The sequence below is a fragment of the Homalodisca vitripennis genome, chromosome 2 (genome assembly GCF_021130785.1).
Source record: "Homalodisca vitripennis isolate AUS2020 chromosome 2, UT_GWSS_2.1, whole genome shotgun sequence".
Lineage (NCBI taxonomy): Eukaryota > Metazoa > Arthropoda > Insecta > Hemiptera > Cicadellidae > Homalodisca > Homalodisca vitripennis.
In genome coordinates this window covers 80,627,628-80,652,093 of record NC_060208.1, presented here as the reverse complement: position 1 = coordinate 80,652,093, position 24,466 = coordinate 80,627,628, and the positions used below count along the sequence as shown (strand labels likewise).

The following is a 24,466-nucleotide window of genomic DNA, read 5'->3' as shown; positions in this document are numbered from 1 at the left end:
CGTTGAACATATGAATAATATAATACGATGATGGAAAATACAGTTGAATCCAAAACAAAAATGTGGTACTTTACATTTTTGGGTATTTCCTACACATTGATGTACGTATAGCTTAAAATGCTGATGTTTCAGTAAAACTGCTTATTTGTTCTGTAGGACCCGGACGTTGAGATAATTCAATTCCATCATATAATCGTTTTGATGGATTGTAGGCATCAACATATTTAATGTTATAGAATATCTCAGTTTCTTCATTTATTAATATGTGTTTTTAATTTTGGCTCAAACACCTACAGTGTAAAATATTATATTAAATAATAACCAATAATTTCTAAAAAAGAAGAACGTTATAATTGTTTCGATTAGATTGTTAATTATGTAAACTACATGTTTTAATTATTGTACTTTAGACTTATAAATAACTGAATTTTAATTATATATGATATCGTTGTTTAACCCATGATAGAAATCACACTTTTAGGTAGGCGGTTTCGTAAAAATTTATGTGTATCAGCTTTTATACATTTTAATTACCCTTAAATTTTAAATCAAATAATCCGCTTCTAATAACGTAATCAATAATTGCGCACTTTCAGTTTAATACGGCCAAAAATCTAGAATAAGAAATTTTTTAGACACCTTTGCTTAAAGGTTAGCCTATAGAAACGGTTTTATAGAAAAAAAAAACAGTTTTAGTTTGACTTTAATTTAATTTAAATGCTTACGAAATTTTGTTAGGTTATCTTCAGATGAAGTTATAATTGAATAAAAATTATACAAAAATACAACTGTGCTTTTTATTTCATTACATCTTGTTCTTCCTTTTCCTCTGTCTTTGTTGGAAACTTTTAATCATGCATCTGACGCATCTAAAGTGGAGCTACAATTTGAATTACAATAATTGTACTAAGTAAAAAGCAACAATTATACGCCTTTGAAAAATATTTACCTTTAATTGTATTTTTTAAAGCTTTTTACGTGGTTTAAAATTGAGCTTCTGCAAAAACGAAGTCATTGGAGTCCATATTGTTATATTGGTTACTAGGATGAGACAGAATGAGGCAATATGTTTATTTTTTATTCATCTTAAGGGTTACAGGTATTGGAAGTGAAATCAAAGTACGGCAAAACAAATTTGTAATATGAAACTTGTAACATTTTTTTAATTTGGCAATAAAAATTATCTATTCAACCATAATATGTTAAAAACACTAGAGTTGTAAGATTAATGTTAATAACATATTTTTCGGGGCTCTAAAACTCAGTCCGTACTGTATTAAACCCTAAATTAATATTTTCTATTAAAATTTAGTATTTTCGAAGTTTTCTCATTTACACCACGTCAAAACATTATCAACATGATTCAGATCGTAAGATATTTCAGTATACTTATCCAAGCGATGTTGATATTTTTCCGTTTAACATTTCTTGATTGAAGATAACTTCACAGCGGAGTTGAAATAGGTACCTCAGGATTTTAATTGTGTAAGCACAACAAATCTTTTTTGATATGTTGTGAACTGGATAATCTAGAAGATAGCCGAAAATGGTAATTTTTAAATGTGTTGTACACGTGCAAATTTAGATGTTTTTGTAAGATGAGTGGGCATGGGAGGGGATAAAGAAAGAGTGAGTGGGAGAGGATAAGGGAGGGGGAGGGGAAGGAGGGAGAGAGAGGAGAGAGACGTAAGCTTACTGCTTCCAAATCCCGGCACGACTATGGGAAATAATGGACACTACCTTTTTCTCCGATGGTTTACTCCCCTCAGGATGGAATAGTCCAAGTGGACTTCCCTCAAAGTGGTATCGTCCAAGACACTAGCTAAGTACATCTCAGCAAATTCCTTCCTGGTTTCTATGACATAACTGTGTACCGATTCTTGCACATGAAAATTGATAGGCTTACTAAGGACAGATTCATATGCTATACTAAATTATATATCTTCTCCTCCTGCTTTACCTAATCTAATACGACTGACTGCAATATTAAAATTAACCGTTACACAAATATTACGTTGAACCAAAGTAAAATGTAGTACAGTATTATTTATTTTATATTTTAAAATTGGCTGATTGAGACCGTATACGATTTTATCGGTTTGGCCTTACAACTACATGTTGAAGGTCGTCACATCTGGATATTGAAGAGAAGTAGACCGAATAGATTGGATTGGCGTGTGCTGGTGAATAGGCTATAATGAATTGTATCTCCCTATCACTTTCTAGGGTTATGACTCGTTAATACCTGCTAGTAGAACTTAAAGAAGGCTTCTTTACACAAGGTACAGCAAAAACCGATGTGTCACTTACGTCTGGGCAATCCTATTGATGTACAGTAACAGCACATCAATAACTGTAAATATCGTGATGAACAGTAAAGGGTCGATCAATAGGTCAACTTACTGTGAAGGGTGATTGTGAAGTAGATAAGTCTCCCTTAGTGTTTTTAGAAGTGTAAATGTGAGGGAGAAAACATTCCCCTACCTACTTACCCCTCTACCAAGGTAACACTAATGTGATAATGCACAATATCCCTCTTCTTGGTGGATGTAACATGGGATCTCTGCAGGAGGCGATCCCAACCCAAATCTTAACCATCCTGAATATCTACCACATTGGTAAGGCAATATGTTTTCATTAGTACCTTTTAGAGATTTGCTGGTTTGCGGTAAGGCGGTTTGCTCTTATACCATTTCATATTTTTCGATACAGGGTTGCCCATAGATTGGTTAGTTCCCAACACATCTTGAAGCTTACACAGAGTTGCCGTCAATGTGGTTAGTTCCAAATTCCACTTTAATGAATTGATCCAGGTGATATAGTTGCTGGTAGGCAGTGGCGTAGCCACCTTGGGTGGCACCCGGTGCGGAAATTGGTGGTGTCACCCCATCGAAAGAAAAAAGCAATAAATTTTATATGATAAAGGTCATGGATCATTTATTATTTATAATATTGAAGAAATAACAAAACAATAATAACTAAAACAGAAAAGGAATCGTTATACAATTAAAATTTTTTCTTTCTAGCTTTGACAGCTGCAAACTCAGCAATAACTACATCGAAATTTATATTTTGTATTGCCTCATGTTCGATGGCTAATATACCAAGATTGCTAAGCCGCGATTTGGTCATTGTTGCCCGCAAATAGTTTTTGATTAATTTTAATTTACTGAAACTCCTTTCACGTGAAGCTACGGACACGGAAACCGTCATGAACAATTTCAGTGCAATCATAAGATTTTGAAGAGATTCTTTAAAATCCCACTCTACAATAAACTTTAAAAAATCTAGAGACACCCGATCTTCTATCACTATAGAATAACACATGTTTAACAATTCACGCCAACCAAACACAACACACTTCACGAAACAAATAAGAAATGTTGCAACTGAAAAGTCAAAGAGCTGAGCTAGTGCTAGTGGAGGAATCCCCGAAAAAGAAATTTTTGTGCTAGCGATTTATTTATGTTTGTTTGTACATTGCTCTTAAAGTTGAGAGACCGGGTGGATGACACCCCAAAAAAGGTGACACCCGGTGCGGCCCGCCCCCGCCCCCCCCCCCCCCCCTTTGACACGCCACTGCTGGTAGGGTGGGCTTTCCCAATGCCACCTAGAAACTGACGATACCGAGTTGTCGGTAAAGCGGGTTGTTCCAAATTACCAACTTGAAGTTGATGATTCAGTGTTGTCTGGAATTTGGTCTAGTTCCAACTTCAAATTGAAGTTGTCGATATTAGATTTCCAATAAGGCAGTTTTGTTTCTAAGACCGTCTTGCAGTTGACGAGACAGGATTCTCAGTGATTCAATTAAAATCATGATTCACTTTCGAGGCTGATGGTTTTTTTATGTATGAGAAGATGTAGAGTATTCCTAATACCGCATCAGGGGGTAAAATATAATAGCTGAAAAACCTGTAAGTGTCGTGATTTTTATTGCTATGAACAAAATAAAACACTTAGTAGAGTGAGGAAATTTAAATAGGAAATAAGAGGAATGGAAGTGTGAGCTGTGGTAACTACGACACTGACCCCTATTTACTTAATCCTACAGTGGAAGAGGTGGATGGATTATCTGATACCACACAGCCCCTGGGTTCTGGTGGCTATGTTACTTCAGCTACTAAAATCTATATGGTTACCTCAGTGATTCCTATAAGCAACAGAAGGGTGATGTCTGGAATCACAACTCCGCGCACCTATAGATGATCAAACTCCACGCTAAGTGATCGTGCAGGCTGGAAGATGATGTTATTGTCTTAGTCATATTGGTTATGAAACAGACCCCTTAATGACTGTTTATCTCGTTCCTCTGTCTTTTTCGCAGTATTTACGTCACTCAGCATAGATAGCCTACTACACTCAAATCGGGTGGTGTCCTTCATTAGTGTCAAACACCATCTTGTTCCAGAATCCAGAAGCATCAGATAGGCTACCACAACCACCGTGCGATGATAAATCTATATCACGTGAATGAGGCAACCAACTCGGCACTGGAAATCGAAATATCTCCTTCCTTTTGTCGTGATTAATCGCCTCATATGTGTAGCTTCCGCGGATTTCAAGAGAAGTAGAGTCCACTTGATGAAGCGGCTTTGACATGCAGTTGCGGCTGTGACATTTGGGCCTCTCCAAGTGAACTATGAAGATCTTTGGCTCATCTGCCCCCTTAAGTACATTGAAAATTGCTGTTCTTTTCCGTCACCCATAAGGCCATTTCGGGTCTAGACACAGATCTTGACCTACTTGGAGTGGGATATCGCTGTAACGATTGGAAATACATATAAATAATGAGATAAATTGCAAAATATACACCAAACAAATTTTTACATTACATATGAAACCTCCATCTGTATTGTATATTATATTATTTCTTACTGTTTAAACTTTATGTCAGAAAACAATTTATATTGAATTTTAAAGAAAATATTCGTTCTTAACATTCATTTTTATGATTATTACGATGAGTTCCAACAAAATAAGTGCAATTATATCGTATTTTGATAACATTGTGAAAAAATTGTAAAACAGACTTTTCGTAATACAGTAAATATAAAGTTCGTATTTTATTTAAGATTTTTTATTGTACAACAACGTTGGAATGAAATCAGAGCCGCAACCTTCGAAACGTCAATGGCGATCAATACACGAAACCGCTAAGATGAAAAAATAATGTTAAACACACCACACATCTGTACCACAAACCACAAAGAGTAGGAAATTCAACCATAAAACCATCCACATCACTTTCATTCTGTCAACATTGAGGAGAAATCGGCAAACAAATCCGCTGGTGATAGCTCATCAGTGTCTTTTGGTAGACTTTGAGTTTCCAAACGATTCAAAACTACGTGTGGGACGGAAAAAGGTATAATCTTTGATACAACACTAGAATATTTTGGAACTATATGTTAATATTTCTGGATTGCTAGCAAGCTCACTGAAAAAGGGACAACAGTAAGTGAGGAATGGCAAACAACAACCACACTCACCACCAATATACCCATGAATATGGTGGTAGTATGTTCTTGTACTAATATGTTGTTCTCTTTAATTTATATTTACAGGAAGGGCGCAACAACTCTAATACTGAACCCTTTTTTTCACCGCACTACCACACGTGGGGTGGGCGGATGACCGAAAATATCCCGCAGATATAGTGAAATGTTGCAACCTAAACAAATTCTTACATCTGCCTCGAAGACGTAAGTTGTGATTCTTCTACGCACTACAGATTTAAGACCGAAACTTCTGACTTAAGAACTTTTGGTCTGACAAGGCCATATTATGCACCAAAAAGTCGTGTACAAATGACATTTTATTTGCATTATTATTGTACTTCTGAGATGGAGCCTGCATCAAATACTGGTTATCCTTGTATTTATCTACCACTGGTGAAAATCACTCAGCGCAGTGTACCGATTGTATTAAATAGTAATTCTGGGGTAACTGGATTACCGGTGGAAGGAGTAGGCCCAGATGAATGATAAGGGCTGGACTATACAAAAGAGGCTGCTATCGGCGAGGCGCGCATCGCAGATGGGAGTGTTCGATAACGAAATTGAGAGGTGGGGTGAGGTAGACGTGCCGTACCTCCATCTCAGTTAATCGGAAGTGATTGTAACGAGTAGAGTAAACAGTGCTTAGAGTAAATCTTTTTGCTAATCGTCATCGAACCTGCGGGTAAGTGAACTTTTTAACTGGAATCCAGTCAATATTCATTCTGTTATTTTGAATAATTTTTGGGAAAGAAATATTGTAAAAATTAAATTTAATGGGAATTTAGGAACTTTTCCTTTTGATATGTGCAATATAAAACTTGTTGGTGCAGTGAGCACATGTATATAAAATTTTATGTAAAAATACTAAAAGAGTTTTGTGGTTGTTACAGATGCTTCCAGCAATTTTTTGATTTATTAAATCTCTAACACTGAAGAATAATTTTTTTAAAGTAAAGTAAAGAAAATTAGTAACAAATAAAAATTGAATTCTGAAGATAAATTAAAGTGAAGAATTTACCAGATCAGATTAGAGTGTGAATGTTTGAATTTTGAAAATTGAATGAAAGACAAGCTGTAAGAACTTTGTACATTTTTGGGAGTGAAGAATATATTACAAGTTTGAATTTAAAAGTCATCAAGAAGTTTTTATTTTAATTTTAATTCCAGTTATTATTTTTAAGAAGAAGTTTTATTTTAGTTTGAACTTTATTAATTTCAGAACATTTACTTTTATTTTTAAACCTTCACAAAAGTTTATTTTAAATTTCAAAGCTAACTCCTCATGTGCCAGTAAAACAGTACATAAAAATTGCGCAAATCTGATGACTAGTTTTAAACTGCTAACTAGTTTTAAAGTGCTAACTAGTTTTGAAGTGAAGAAAAACTAGAACTTTGATTTTTATTTAATTTTATGAAGGACTGAACGTGTTCGATTTTCGTGTAAGAACACGATTGCAAAGACTTATGGTGCACAATTTTACCTGCGTGTATTTTCCTGTAGGTATAACAAGAACAGGAAGTCAGTGCTACTAGTCCGCCATCTTGATTGTTTACAAAGTTTTGTAAACAATAAACATAACCTCAATTTGACTCTTTGTATATTAAGTGAATTCTTATTTGAAGATTTTATTTTTATTTTAAGAAGTTTAGATTTTATTTTATATTTATACAACATGGAGTCTGTACATGTAGAGTTAATAAATAAGGAAGAGTTAATTTATGAGTTGAGGTTTAGAGGTATTGACAGTACTGATGGTAATTTAGCCGAACTTAGGAAGACTTTAAGGTCTGTGCTAAAGTTAAAAGTAAAAGGAAATTATGCTAATTTAAAAGAAATATTGTCATTTCAAGCAGAAGTTAGTCACATCTCTAATCAAGTAGATTTATTAAATATTAAGGCAAGCGAGTATGATGAAAGTACAGGTTGAGTTGGTGCGTTGCAATGTGAAGGTTAACCAATACTCAACCAGAATAGATAATTTGTGTACAATCTTTAAGGTTACTTCAGAAAGTAAAATTGTTTTGGAAACTTTAATAAACAAAGTAAAAGAAGTTAAGAAACTTGTTAGTGAAGATAAGTTGACATCTGAGGATGTATTAGCAGTAAATGAAAGTTTGTTGAATTTGAGTGTAGAAGAAGAAGTTTTAAATGAGCAGTTAAACCAAAAACCCATAGATAAGTTTACTGCAGAGACTGTGCCTACACTGCAAGTACAGTAGCTAGTGGGATATCTGCTAGTTTTGCTAAACTGCAGAATCCGATTGAAAAATATCTAAAAGCGTTTAGACCGACTAACGGCTTAAATGTATTTGAGTTGATGGATTACCTTCGGGTTATGCAACAATTGGTATCTGAAACTCCACTAAATGATAGTGAAGTATTAAATATTAGCATAGGGTATGCTAATAGAATAGGCCATTGTACCAAAAGTTACTGGAATACAAGGTAAGTGGCAAGAGTATTGTTGAGATACATAAAAGTCTGATGAATTTCTTTGTGCCTATGGGACCAAAGGAAAGCTTGAAGAGGGATCTTGTACATAGATCACAAAAACATAACGAAAGGTTAAGTAGTTATATTAGTAGCATTAAGGAGAATGCTAAACTTCTACAGTGTGACTACACCGAGAAGGAGATTGTTGACATCATAAAGGTTGGTATTGCTCCTTATGTAAAAGCAAGATTAGTATTTTGCGACAATCCGAAAAACTTTGAGGACCTGGACCAGCTATGTATACACGAACAGAATGTATATTACGAAGAAAATAAGGTAAGAGAGACCAAACATAACCTCAAAACAGACGACAGCTGGAACTTAAACAAACCCAGGAGAGCAGACGACAATCGGTACAGCAGGAATCCCACCGTATCGGATTAAGTAGGCTATAATACTTCTAATAACTGTTCTTGTGGAACAGTCCTACCAGCTTCTGACTAGGCCGCAACCACGTGTCACATACTGCATCATTCTGTTTGGTGTTGCCAGTGGTTTAACGGCACTGCACTGGACTTATTAACACACTATCTTTTTAATTAGCATTCTTAGAGCAAACCAAAACTCGAAGTCAATAAACTGAAAATAACAGGTTTCCACCATTGTGAATTAAGGCATTCCAAGCTCCAAAAGATTTGCTTCTCAGCCTGTTTGGAAGAGAAAATTGCTCTAAGGGCAGAAGGTGATACAATCTCTTGAAACTGCCTTACCTCAAACCAGGAATAATGAGAGCCTAAGACGAATAGTCCACAGTCATCCAATGTAAGGAGATGCACCAGTACCGAGACTTTAAACAATGCGAGTCCTTTGGCATGTATAATATCAAACAAGGTCTTTTTTATAATTTAAAGGCACTTTTTGGTAATATGAAGATTCTATTATTATTTTTTATTTCGGAAAATACATTATACCACAGTACATAGATATTTATACTAATTAATAGATCTTAGCCTTTCGAGGTGGTAATAATGATTTATTTTAATGGACTGATACAGGACACTGACATTCTGCGAAGGACAAAATATTGCTGACGTCTTGGCATAGCCTTATTTAGAAAACATAATCATAATAGTTCCAATACTGAACTCTTCCTTCTACTATCACAAACTTCCCCAAACATTCTTCTCAAAAAAATAATTCCCTTTCAACTTGATCATGAATGTTAGCTCCACAGACTCAAATGTCTACGAATACTGATAACCACGAAATTATGTTATCCACGAAGAGACGACTATAACAAACCATTGTCACCCCGGAAACTTGACAACTACGAACCCGTCCATACCAACCCCAACTAATTAGTTCTAAGCCAATACAATAATTAATAAATCAAAACTGTTTCATCAGAAGTACGTACAATTTCATAAGAAAATGGTGTAAACTAAATCACTTTTATTATTGATTTTATTATTATTTAAAATTTATATTTATTTACAAGAAGCTTTTGGCTTAGTTGCTATTAATATACTAAAATTAATACTTACAGACACAGCTCGAGCGGATTTCTTTTCTTGGCTGAGGCAGCCCGATTTGTCTAGCGGACATCATCACACTCATACCGGAGTTTGGTTGTTTAACTCAGCCACGTCTTTGGCTTTCCGTAGAATATAATCTTGAATCTATATGTGGATTGTGTGACAGAAATTTTGTTCGATAAAGTTAGTTCTTTTCTTCAAAGCATAGATAGCGCTACTATACTAAATATGTTGTTCACAGTTTTAACTTATTTGTCTCATAGTAGGCTAATTACCTGCTAATTTTTATGAATTCAATCTAAAATGTTGATATTTTTTATTATAACCAGGCTTATTGTTACTCATTTTTACTCATATTTAGCAGTTTTCTTCAATATATTTGTGGTTGCTGTTTCCTCTGTTTGCCGCTACATAGCGCACAATCACGTTTCAGGTGGCAACAGCTTTTAGGACTGGATGCGATATCTTCTCCTAGACTGATACATGACCAAAGATCGGAAGCGTTCTGTATAATTGTTTTATCGTAACATTCTTTATTATAATTCATTATAATAGTTATAACATTTTAGAGCCTAGTTCAAAAATATCATAGTCGTTCTCGCCAAATTTTCATAAAATTCAACACTTTTCAAGGCAAAAAGCGTTTTTTTAAATTATATTTTGCATCGCATATATTTGATGAATATATAAAATACAATAATTATATTTCTTTCATAACCTTGAATATACTCGTATTTATGAACTTTGAGAAACCAGTTTTGAGGTTCAAATAATTTATAATTCATTGAAAACATGCTCAAGCCAACATAGATTAAAAAGGAAGTCCAACACATAACGTTATTCAATAACTGTGAATACGAGTATTCTTTGAATTTTGAATAATACTAAATATACTTAGACTATTTAACAAATTTTGTATCCTTAAAAGTAATTATTTGCACACTCTTTAATTGAGTATTGTATTAGATATTTGTTTGATCCTTTAAACATTTTGATTTTGTTTGCTAATGGACGTGTTTTCTTTCTCAATTAGAATATACTCCTGGATTTTGGATACGTCAAAATGTGATATGCTACACAAAAATTAAAAATAAGGTTTCGGAGTACTCAGAATTATTGAATCATGATCTAGTGGGGAATTATTTAGAATATTTGGTATCTCAACACATCTTTTGCTTCGTTGAAACAAAATACATAGGTATTCTGCTTCCAAATACGAAAAACAGTCCACCCAATTAAGCAAAGCTCAATGCTAAAAGAAATCGCGTCTTTAAGTGAAAAAGCCAGCAAAGACGTAGTCAACAGCAGATGCTGACGCATTCATTACAACACAAAATATTAAAACTTTCCCATTAGCGAGAAACTTGAAATTGGCTGAGGCTCAAACGATAAGGGAAGTTTATACACGCCCCACTTGTTGTCTTTTAGGACACATTTATAGAGCCAACAGATATTGTTTTCATGTATTATTTTACCAACAACGAAGTAGTTTTTAAAATATAAAATTGAAAAAGAACATACCTCATTAATGGCATGTGTATGTCAATTACTATGTACGCCTTTACAACGACGAAACGGACAATACATCATTTCAATTTTAGCTTCCAAAAAGACCGAAGAGAACAGATTTAAAAGTTTGCTAGAAAAGCAATGATTTGAGTGCAGTGATAACTAAATAAAGGGTATTTCATTCCTCAATCCTAACATAACTTTGGATTAAAATTTCAAACTGTGAGGCAAACTGAATCCTTAAAGGAAATCTTGTTACATCCGATAACAAAGAAATCATGACTAAGATACGCTTGTCAAATTATCTAAACAGAGGTATTTTGGTCAACCCTCTTCAATTTCAATATTGCAGGAGTCCAAATAGATAATTGTGTTCAGATTTGTAAAGAATCAATACCTATTTAAAATGTGTATGTATGTGTATCAAACTAAAGTCATTCTTTCTTACTGTGAATATAGCTTCAATTTTCGGAAAAAACTAAATTAATCCCATCTTAATTGTCTTCATTTTTTATAGTTATTTTCCAAAATACTACAAAACTACAAGTGGAGGTGTGGAAGTGAAGACTGTAGCCTACTGGGCTCTGATCAATCGATCAGGTTTTAACTCTTTAAAACTACTGATGGATTGATACCGTATAGGTTATCCTATACGAGCAATGTTATTGTCAATATCATTAGTATTGTTGATTATTAAACGCAACATAGTGATATAAAGTAAAATATTTTTATTGGAATTATAACAAAACGAGTTGTATGAAATGCGTCACAATATAACGTGTACATCGCTGTAAACAGAAATCAACATTGACAGCCATCAAATCAGGCGGGCAGTAAATACGTTGTTGTCAGATGTGGACGAAGCAAAGCGGACTAAGGTCGAGAATCGCTTGTAGTCTGCACTACGTGGCAACACTGTGCGGTCGCTGTACTGTCCAACATCTGTGCTCACCTCTGCCCTGTTCTGATCCCGTTAGACAGAGGAACGTTTTCAGTTAAATTGTGTGCTGCTGTCTATATTGATTTCGCTACGTGTTCTAAAAATGTGACAATCCGCGCACTAATAATGTAGTATTTATTAGAAATACCGGTACTTACTCAACGTTATAGACGCATAACACTGAACATAAAATGTATTTGATAAAGAATAAAGCGTAGGCTATGCGTAGTGTAAAGCTATAAACAAATGTGTAGGCTATGATTTATTTTTTAACAAGAAAAGACAGCATCAACAATAGTTTTGCTGATTAAAAATATGTTTTAATCTAATTTTATTTATATACAAACACACTAAATTTGTATACAGATACAATATTTTCATCACTTATTCAAATTGATCAAATATGGTGTAATATGGATTTATATGTAATTTAAAACTTTTGTGTAGTTAATTTATTTATTTAAAGGAAGTATCTTAATAGTCTAACGATACTGTGACAGTGCACAGTTTTGTATTAAAACTCTTATCAATATAATTTACGTTTGTACGTATATCCTAATTCCATACACAGATTTAACCTTAATCAATGTTTGAACAAAAGTTAATTATGGTTGAATAATTAGTTTTTTCTAAATCCAGTATTTTCTCAATTAGAATTATAGCATAATTCCATGAGAAAGTAAACGACCTTGGGCTCTAAAATGTATGCAATTCGGAGGTTATTGTCTTTTCAAGACTACACTAACCAGGAACTGCGCAATTTAAGCGACTTAGCTAATTTGGTGACCGTGACTGTGTATATTTACATACACTCATTCTATTACCTTGGGCGAGTGGACTCTCTTCAGTTAATAGGAGGATTTTTTATTAGAACACCAATGGCATTGAACCACCATAGTCCAATGTGAATCAAGAACAGAAAAGAGCGGAGTATTGATCTCTATAGAACTCTATGCTTCAGTTTTATTTAAGATGAATATTGGATATATTTTACTTCTTGGATATTGGAAACGTTTGCGATCATCTATCGTATAAGTGGTGTTGATGAGTTAATTAAGTAAAAATAACATTTATGAATTCTTGATATCCGACCTCCAATACAATAGGTTTGTGAGAGGTATTAACAACAACATTGCAGAAGCCACTGGCGCGTCAATATTATTGATGATATCAATACAACAAAGTGGTTGGTGTGTGATACCATTATGTTACTGTTTTCGCTGATAGAGGCGATCAAGATCAAACAAAACTTTTAAATAATTTTATATCAAAATGTGTTTAGGAAATACTTATTTCCATTTAAGACTTCAAAGTTACTCACCGAAACTTACTTTTAAATTACGCTTAAACAGCGTTTATTGTACAGTTGAATTATAATCTGCAAATCAGCCGTTCAGTTGTGAAATACAAATTTTCGTCTCAATCCACATTCATAACTGTGCGGGTAAGAAGAAGAGCAGAATGTGTTGTTGGAGTACCTATTTGAAATGATCGATTCACTAAATATTATTAGACATACTTATCCTAATTTGCTTTACTGGGTTAGTTATTAAAATTCAATAACAATGAAGTGGAAAACGAGTTTATCTTATTAAGACCAATAACATTTAGTGAGTCGTCAAGACATGGCTATTAGCCTATGACTAGCCTCTTATTTAATACGATTAACTGGAACTGACGGTTACGAACTATTTAACCTATGTATTACTAAATTTTAAACCAATATAAATTAAGATGGTAAGTTAATCTACTATTAAATTCAGGATCAGGATTGTCCCTGCTAAATTTAAACCTTTGACTTAACGTTTTATTAACAGTTAGTTGGTCCATTGCCGTTTACCTGTTGCAGGAAAATTAACATTATCTCAAATGTAGTCAGTTATGAATAGCAACCTCGGGTAAAAAAACTAAATGTTTCTGATTGGGCACATTTTATTTTCATGTCTTCTGGTAATCGTATCTTAGATAATAAAAACTCAAGTAATTAATGACATAGAAATATAACTAGACGAATTTATATTTAGAGAAATAAATTACACCTATGAATTAGTATAAAGAATCACAAACATTATTACAGTACATGATGCAAATAAAGAATAAAAATCCTAAACTCAATTTTAAAACATTTCTTGTCTTTTATTTTATTCACACTGAAACTTATTTACCGTTTTCTGGCCTGATTATTTATTTTCGTTCATTTGTGGTTATTCTTATGATCAAGACAGTTTTTTTTGGTCTATTAGGATAGGAAACTTAGAAATTGCACCTAGTCCTATAAGGACCTTTGCGCTATTTCCGGAAAAGATATTCTAGATGGGATTGGGGTAGGGGCCGCATCCTGTCGAGATCCATGAAGAAGAATTTAGGGCACTAATCAAGGTATACTTGTTGAAATATTTAAGAAGTAAAAAAGGCTCTAAACTGTGTCTGGTTTAGTATTTAGTTTTATTTCAATATTATATATATATATATATATATATATATATATATATATATATATATATATATATATATATATATATATGATTGGTTCCATCTATCTACTACAGGAGCTGTATTATTTATGAACGCATAAAAGTCCTCAGCAATTGCAACAGTCCGTACCGAATCTATGACAAAAAACATATCTAAACCATGACCGCAACACTCACAACAATCCCAACATACAAGTCCTCTTCAGTCTCACATAGACAAACCGTAAATCGACCGGTAGTCCTAGACCATCATAGTTATAAACAGCACTTTCTGACGCAACCCCTTTTAATTCTTTCATAATTCTGGTGACAAGTTCATTCTAGAATACAACAAGATTGTGGTGACTGAACTATACATTCCCTTCGTTGTGAACTGGCATCACGCTAATAACAGAAACTCGCCTGAAAAGTTCTTATATTAAATTTGTTCGTGAACGGACATAACCGGTTATAGGGCGGACATTATTTACAACAGACTGTATCCAAAATCCAGAAGTTACAATTTACTTACAAAATAGTACGATATTTTGAATTTTATAGCGATTGACGGGTTGAATATTCTTTGTGTTCATTGTTAAAAAATACTCGACTTTTTTTAATTGACTACATCATTATTTTCAAGCGTCTACCTTCTCTCACCTAGCCAGTTTGGTTTGAAAATAAACTATGTAATAACAAATGTTCTCAAATAAGGACTGTTTGCCTTTGAGTCCAATCAGCGCTCCATCGTCCTACTTTGTGATCAAAATGAAACCTTTGGTGTTGTTTGTTAATAACCAAAATATAACAAAACGCTTTAAAATTTCAGCATACGAGTAGGCCTAAATTATTTTAGAGTGGCTTATTGGGTCTTATTTAACAAACTGCCTACAGTGTGTTAACGGACTTGAGATCTACAGTGCAAACTAGTGTTCCTCAAGGTTTTGTTCTAGGTCCCTTGAATCTGAACTCTTAAATGTCCGACCTGTGATATTTGTCCTTTTTTACTTCACATTACTTAGTAACAAATGGATTCGTCTGTTTTAAAAGTTCATAAACTTTGTCAAGCTATCCTACTGATAACAAGAGCCATTTGGGGTATTACCGATTCACTATCTGGAAAAAATAAACAAACATATTTTATCAATGACTAGGAATGTTTATTCAATGACCAAACAGTTAATTAAAATGTTTAATTTACAGTATTCTCCTATATGGGAATTATAAGGAGTCTGTAGAGTCCTTATAATTACATTATTATAGGTGTTGCTTTTTAAGTTCACGTAATAGCTGCCAATGATGATCAGCGCAAAGGGTTAATTGGATAGTATGGTATAAGACCTTTTCTCGATTATTTTAGATACTATTTTATAGCTTTAGTTAGACACTTTTTGATATATATTAGGTCCTATATTTATCAAAATCATGGTGTTGATGGGTACATTACAAATATCAAAATATAGATGGGTTAACTAGCATCTATGATAGTGCCTCTGATAAAGTAGGCAAATGGTCCCTTTTACACTCCTTGCGTCCTAACTTTTCACTTCGAATTTGTACGGTTTGGCAACGCAGCTGGTTTGCTATCTCGTCCCGCCTGCTACACATATGACAATGACTCATTACTAGGCTTTTTCTGAAAACCACAAGCTTTTCTTCAAAATGTATTAAATGTACTTAACACTTAATAAAAAATATTTATACTAAAGAGGATTTTCTCATGATCACGAATATAAAAAAAATATTTTAGGTAGTGGTTTTGAAAAATAGTAACACTTACAAGTAAAATGTTTTATGTTACATTTTACATTAGCAAAAACATTACTTAAAATTGTCCAATTTGTATTACATTCTCATCTTTATTATAATTAAATCAAGAGTGATAACGCCATGTTATACACATTAAAATTGTCTTAAAGAAAAATTAACATTTGAGACTTTGAATAAACTCCTTATGACGTGCACCCTCGAATCAGCGAAAGACAGAAGACGCTCGTCTTCGCTTTACAGTGTTGCCGACACCAATACCACACTAAACAGCAGATGTGCCAAATTCAATGTTTTAATGCTATAGGTAATTAAACAGCTGTTAGTTTACAATAGTTGCTTTTTCCTCTTTTAAGGCTCAGCTATTAGTATGCCGGCTTCAAAACCACAATAAAATAGTCGTAATGGATGTTTTGAACCCAATAATATTATATTATTCACATAAAATATTTTATTCTTACTTTTAACAGTTTGGGCCCTTAGCGATTCAGTGTCTAATACAGTGTTTCACATTTGTATGCACTCCATTTAATGTTTTGATAGTGAACGCGTTGAACAACATATTGATTTTTCACTCTCAAATACAAATAAAACACTTTATTAGATTATTCAAGACCGTATTTGAGTTTTTATAAATTCGTATACTATTTGTTTAGTCTACGACGATACCTAATGATATAAAACACACTCCTAAGAAAGTATATTGGTTTCTTTGTCACAAATACATTTGCGAAAAGAAATCTCACAATAAAGGAAAGTACAAACATTCTAGTTTAGTATATAACAAATAAATATAATATCTATCACATGAATACTATAAGAATTGCATATCTTTATCTACAACAATCATAACTGCAAACCTAATTGGAGTACACCCCTAAATACAAATTTAAATGTCAACAATTCCACGCCAAATTAAAATATTGTTTCGATTTTACTTGCCTTCAGGAAATGTATATTGAAGAACTGCAATTAAAACACTTAAAATAATGCAATCAAACACCAATTAAGGTAAGAAAGCGAAAGTATTAAGACAAGTGTATGTATTGCTGTATCCATTTGGATACCATGTGTTGTTTGTGTGTGTTTTTTTTAATTTAGATTAATTAAAGCTCTAGATAACAAATAATATAAAATATAAAGAAACTACAAGTCTTAAAAATCTTAAACTTAAACTGTAAACTTAAACTATGACATACCCTCTCCTTGGTACTGATTTCCAAACTAAATTACAATGTTGGGATGTAACTGCTAATATTGTTTAGAAAAAGTTATAATTTAATATAATTTTAATTATAAAATTTGAATAGAATCTTTTTTGACGAATTAGGTCTCTTCAAATTGCTGAGGAATTTTTATTTTAGTATTTAGTGAAGAAATTATAATGTTCACACTTTGGTTATCATTTTATGACTCCTCTTTCTTAGGACTACTGAACGTTACAAAACACATGTTAAATTTTTCAAAAAGTTATATATATATATATATATATATAGTACTATTCTACTATAGTACAATATAGCACCCTAATACATTATGAGTAATAACGTATTAAAATAGAAAAAAAACATCTCACTTATGCATTTTGTTACATGCTATATATATTTGATAGTTTATGTTTAAATTGGTTGGCTGCTGTTATAAACAGATGTTAATTCACAGCTGAGCTGAGGGACAAAATGAACACATGAGTAACAGACGACGTTAGGGATAGGTTTGTGTTTATTATGGTTTTCGGAGAGAAGGTTGAGTTTTGTCATAAAACTTATTGCATTGCTATTATTTAGTGTTTCACTCTTACTTTAGAGATATGAGCAACTTTAAAAGCTTTTTGTCATCAGCCAAGAGCATTCAAACTCGTGTAAGTTCAGCATTGAGTTATATCTAACCTATGAAATCTTAACCCTTGAACTACCCATCATTTCACTATGGAATACCGCTCTATTTTTGACATCTATAAAGTTGTTATTGTAAAATTCATAGAAACAAGGAAAAGTGTAACATATATAATTATTTATATATTCTTGTTTAGTTTAACCCTAGAACTGGCAATGGTGTCACTCTGTACTGGCGGCTCTATTTTAACAGCCTCGTAGACGTTCCTTATAATGTATCACATTTCATAACTGTTAGTCCAAATATAAACTATTATATGTCAATGTATTTACAACTATATGGAGAGAATTATAATAACAATACCTTATTGTTTCCATGGAAACATATTTTTTATTTTATTTATAAAATGTAAGAAAAATGTTTTTTTGGAATTTTTTTTGTAAATATTCCGTTGTGTAACTGCTTAGCAATAAGCTTTACATCAAAACCGTAAATGTATAACTTATTCAAAATTTTGTCCTAATTCCAAAAATATATAATTATTGTAACTTTTACATCATAACGTATAATGTGTTACAGGGCTTTGTATGAAAAAGCACCCATATTTACTTATTTTCAAAAATGCGTACATTTCTAAATAAATATTATTGTTCGTGGGTAAACATAATCTCTTGACTGACTGCATTTATACTTATATAAGTATGACAGTTAAAACAAAAATAAAATAATAAATTTTAATCTTACCTTATTTACATATTATTTACAATATATACAAAGTTTAATTTTTCACTCAGCGTCACTAGATCCCGCCCTGCGAGCTCTCTAAGATCATTTGATCGGTCTCTAAGTTTTCACCCATACTGAACAACTAAAACTATAACCTAAGAAAGCTAAAAAAACAATAATAACAACACCAAATACTATTGGATTCGTAACCTCAAACACAAAACCCGGCACTTGTTTACAGTTTCACAACAATGTGGTTGACCCATACTACGTTCACGTCAGCTGTCCAAATAAAAAACGATGTTTTACGGTAAACAAAGAAGACAATAATCAAAGTAAGAACAGTAAATCGGTACTAGGCTATTAGTTATTGCTCTTAAAAATAAAAATATATCAAATAAAAATCATTTATATGACCTTAATTGCCTAAAATTTCAATAACTGTACATGTCTACTTTGGCGACAAATATTCGTCGTTGCCAAATCGGACAGGCCTTTGGCGATGAAAATTCGTTTCATACTAGCTCTAGGGTTAAAACTCGCTAGGGGTAGAGTATGATATGGGGGATAAGCAGACCCGGTTTTTATATTAAAATTATCAAATTATATTGAATTATTATACTCGTCGCTATAATCACCCAATATTATCACCCAATCACCCAATTTTATCAATAACTATATCATCTGCATCAACTGTACACGCATTTTCATATTCTAAACAGAATTTGTTCTATAAGTGACTTCTTTTAAATAAAAAAGATAGTTAACTTTAGAAAACTATATAAAATAACATTAAAAGATGATATTTACTGTATTTATTAGTTTTAAGATGTTTGCTTTGTTGTTACATTTTCTTTATTATTTAAATTACATTTTTCCTATCACCTGTCTCAATTTTATAATTTGAGTAATGGTTAAGGTTCTTTTATGTTATGGTTAAGGTATTTAAGACATTACGTCATTGTTTAAACTATTTCTATTACTTTGAAACTTGTGACTTTTATTTAGTATTTTAGATATGTTGATATCGATTGATAGTTCTGTTATTTGATATATAAAGTATCTATCAATGATTGTAATAAGCGATAAAAACCGCATCTGCTTGTCGTACTTGGGGAGACTTTAATAAGCGGTCTACACTCGTTATTTGTTGTTTTTATCGCTCAATTCGATATATTATCCAACTTAGATACGTAAAAATCGTACACAATAAGAGTTATAATAAATTACCATAACAAGAAGAATTTCGTACATTACAATTTTAAAAACATAAATTTAACATTCACATTACAAAACAACAAAACCAACTATGGCCTAGACTTAGATATCAAAGAGATCTTACAATATTTATAACTTACCCAGCTTGATATCAATGATCAACCGCTTTTGTGAAATGGAGGAAAGACTTTCTCCCCATGGGTTACCAGGAGCCAAACCCACATGTTGAAGCCACTTAAACAAATCTCATTACTTGTGAGAAGTATCTCACATATTTTCTTCATATTCATTGCCATTTTTTCAATGTCTAAACATATTCGTTACTTCTTGCTGTTTATTGTTTACATTAAAATTACATAACTAATAAGTTGACATCATATGCTAAGTTAAATAAATTGTAATATAGAATTATTCCTTTTTGATAGAAACAACCAAATTATTCAATACAAACAACCAAATAACGAGTGTAGGTCGCTTATTAAAGTCTACCCTCGTATTACTCTCCCATCGCTACAAGAGGTAAAAGCTTCAGACTTACTTTAAGGGAGATGAATTTGAAGAAGTTATGTGAGATTTACATTTTATAATTACCAACGGTTTACAACAATCATACAAAAATAAAAATCAATATCAACTTCAAGAGAGTAACAGAACAAAACAAACACTTCTCAATAAATTAGAGAATGGCGAAACGTTAATAAACTAAATAATATATAGCAAAAACAAACTGGAGATTAAAAATAATTAATGGGCAATAACAAATATAAATCTAGTAATATAACGTAACAGTTCTAATTAATGGGCAATAACAAAATATAAATCTAGTACGGTAATATAACGTAACAGTTCTGATGACAGATATAATAATAACTATCAGTAACTGTAATAATGGTAAAATAATAACATTCCAAATGATTAACACAGCTTATAGCTAGAAAACCTAAACTATACTTCAGACCAGTGTTAACTGAAAAAAATATAGGAAGGATTCTACATAATAAAAGGAGTTCGATAAACCTTAAAGGATGTAAAAAAACCAGTAAATTAATAACAACAACAATAACAACCAACAAAAGCAACTGTGACTTACTGTCTAAACTATTTAATAAGATATTTAATTTTACTTTTTGCATGACATCATTTTCATTAAAGAAGTCAACATGGAAAGCAATTTTACTCCCAGTTGGAATAGCCGGTTGGATGGTAGCGTCTTCTAAAGATAGTCATGGATCTGGATCTAGTCAAGATGTTTAGGGCAGTCCAAGGAGCCATTGACTAATTTGAAAAGGTTTAGAATATCAGCTTGTTGACATCTAAGATGCAAAGGTGAAAGATTAAATATGGTCTCACTCCACCACAGGAATAGTGAAATATTTGTAACCCAGTCTAAAACCCAATCTCCTTATAAAACATTTCTGGATATTTTTTAACTGATCAATACAATACTTTGTAACTTTCAGCTGATAGGATAACCAAATGATGGACTTGTACTTCAGAATTGGGCGCACCAAGGATTTGAACAAGATTGCAAGGGACTGGGGTGGTGTGAAATCTCTTGTAGATCTGAAGATGAACCCCAACAATAAGTCAGCTCAAATACTTACATGATTAATATGATCTGCGGAGAGAGTGAAGGTGTCCATAATCACACTGAGGTCTTTGACACTGTCAACTCTTAAGGGTGTTATCATTGAGCGTATAATCAAAGTAGGCTATATCAGTCCTACTAGATATAAATGTGGGTTCGGCTTCTGGTAACCCATGGGGAGAATTCTTTCTTCATTTCAAAAAAGCAATTGCTCACTATTATCCGGGCAACCTATCAAGCATTTTTCTAATAAGTAGATCTAGGCCATTGTTGGTTTTATAATGTTATTGTTAAATTTATGTTACTAAAAATTGTAATGTATTCTTTTTGTTGGGTATGATTGAAGTTGGATAATATGTCGAATCATATGATAGTAAGAATCGAATAATGAGTGTAGGCTGCTTATTAAAATCTCCCCTACTTTATCCATCCAGAATTGTATGTACTCAAAAATATATACATGTATGTAGTCTTTATATATATTTCAAAGTCAGCACCTAAACAAAATGCAACAGTTATATTTTATAAGCGTTATTTCTAACATTTTGGACAAAGTGCGGGTTACCCTAACCCAACTTATAAATTTAGTTAGCCTACACTATGAAAATTATGTAAAGTATGACAATATATATTTTTTATACAGTAAATTATTAGCTAGAAGAAAATGCATGTGGAGTACATGCATAATAAATACATAATTGACTATGTAATTGAATGTATAATATCAAGTTCCTTAGGTAACATGTATTGAATCTGATGTCTAATTGAATTGATCTTCTCTAGCAAGTTATAAATACAAACTTGACCAAATAAATTACACTGAATGTTTTACTAGGACTTACCTTGATATATAGAAAATAATATGAGTTGTATTAATAAAGCTTAATTATTGTTATTATTAATTATTGTTATGCTTACACAGAAAATTTAGAAAAGTGCCTAGGGTAGTCTGCAAGTGCATAGCCTGAGTTGTTTTCCTGCTGTTGATAATCAAAAACGGAATAAATGTTAAAAATGCAAGAAATTATAAAAATAGATGATTTCAGTTATTTGTTAAAATTAGTTAATCAACATCGTTTGATAATATCAATGGTTTTAATAAAAATATTGTTTGCTAATACCAATATAAAAATAAAACCTATATCCACATATTGCACTCCACCAGGAACTTAAACCATTAGGCTATGATTAATACATGTATGAAACAACTAAAATACCAGTTTTTTTCCAGATTTGTTGTAATGGCAGGAGATTTATTTCAAGCAAACAAAGGAACAATGATCCTAACTTACTGACCTACACAGCGGAACAGCAACTGCACATTATAAACACTCTGCAGAAATGTGCCATGGAGAATACAACAAGGTTTGTAACAGATTTGAAAAATTTGATCTATTTAGTCAAATCACAATTTCAACACTATTAACGTATTCTACTCTTATACATATTTAATGCATGTTAAAAGTCTGATAGGTATTTGTTTTTCTGATCATATGTTAATTTGATTGTTTAAACACATATGTGATAGAAACGGTCAAATACAAAATAAATTAATCGTAAAAAGTAAGGCCTCTGTGGTGTAGTGGTCGCATGCTCACTCGGTGAGTGAGTTATCCAGAATTGAGTCCAAGCGGAAAAAGTACTTTTTGTGATTTAATATTTATTGAAATTATATATACGATGTAGAGTCATTTAAAGTTCCTGGAATTGGTTTATGTATTGCCTCAAAATACTCTCCTCCCTGCAACAACATACTTAACTCAAAATCTGTAAAGCTGTTTAAATCACTTTTGGAAATCATTTTGTGAAAGTTCTTTAATTTTGTCTTCACCTTTCCATTTCATCAACAACAAAATTGCACCATTAATATCAGTATGTAATTTTTAATGTTACAGATTGCATTTGAATGAAAAGCGGTTGCAGGGAATCAAAATGTTGTTTGAGAAACATCCCAATATGAAGAGTTTGGAGCCATTACTCACTGTCAATGGATTAGGGCCCAAACTGCTGAGTAGGATATGCGAAAGCATTATTCAAGAGCCAGCAGAAAACTTTCAACAAGAGCTGTCAGTAGAAGAAGACAGCAGGGTTGTTGATGTCGGATCCCAGATTCTGAAATTACCTAATAATCTGGTCACCCCGACCCATGTCACTCAGGTAGGCCTAAGTACCACAAAGTTCTCTACACTCTATATGTCTTGATGTTTTAGTTTTGTCAATAATTTTATTTGTATTAAATTTTATTACAGCTTCTGAAACACTATTAAAATACAAAAATAATTTAATAATTTGTCACTGTGGTTCTTTAATTATTGCACTACTGCAGTATTGTTACAATTGTAACATCTTCAGATGCTATCATAAGATTATAAAACTTTCACTGATTTGAATGCATTATAAGTAAAAACGAAGGTACTTAACACTTGACACTAATTGTATTGATGAGTTCGAAATCTACCAGGTAGTCAAAACAGAGCCTTAGAATGTCTTTAATGAGCGGCTGAGTTTCAGTTCATCATAATTTGTGACATAGTGATGACAATAGTCCACACAGAGAGTGGACAAGACGAAATTAACTTGATGACACAAATGTTTTAATACAGCATTCTGTTTTGTCCACCACAGATTCCATTCGTGAAGACTGTTGTTGGTATACATCTGGGAATCAATACGGTTAGCTGGGCTCGGTTACACACAGCTGGAGAACTAGACACCTGGGGAGTGCTTGACATTTCTCACTGTGCTGACAAGAAGTATGATGTCCACGCCGTCTGGGATCTGGTCAGTTGTTAGTAATATTCAGTTGGTTGATTGGAACATTCTTTTAATGTTTTATCAACCATAAGTCAATATATGTAGACAATATACTGCAGTCTCCAAGCAGCTGAAAAGTATTTGAAAAGATAAACTAGTAAATGTAAAACTTAAAATTTTACATGAAACTTAAATACTTTTTATGCTA

General features: G+C 32.5%; 1 protein-coding gene across 1 annotated transcript in view; it reads left to right on the top strand.

The window, feature by feature from the left end:
* Positions 1-24,466, top strand: part of LOC124354248 — a 44,085-nt gene that overhangs the window by 13,874 nt on the left and 5,745 nt on the right. Inside the window, exons 2-4 of the mRNA XM_046804561.1 lie at positions 22,736-22,869; positions 23,400-23,661; positions 24,130-24,285. Of these exons, the coding sequence (XP_046660517.1) occupies positions 22,853-22,869; positions 23,400-23,661; positions 24,130-24,285 (435 nt within the window). The 5' untranslated portion in view covers positions 22,736-22,852. The remainder of the gene's footprint in view (positions 1-22,735; positions 22,870-23,399; positions 23,662-24,129; positions 24,286-24,466) is intronic.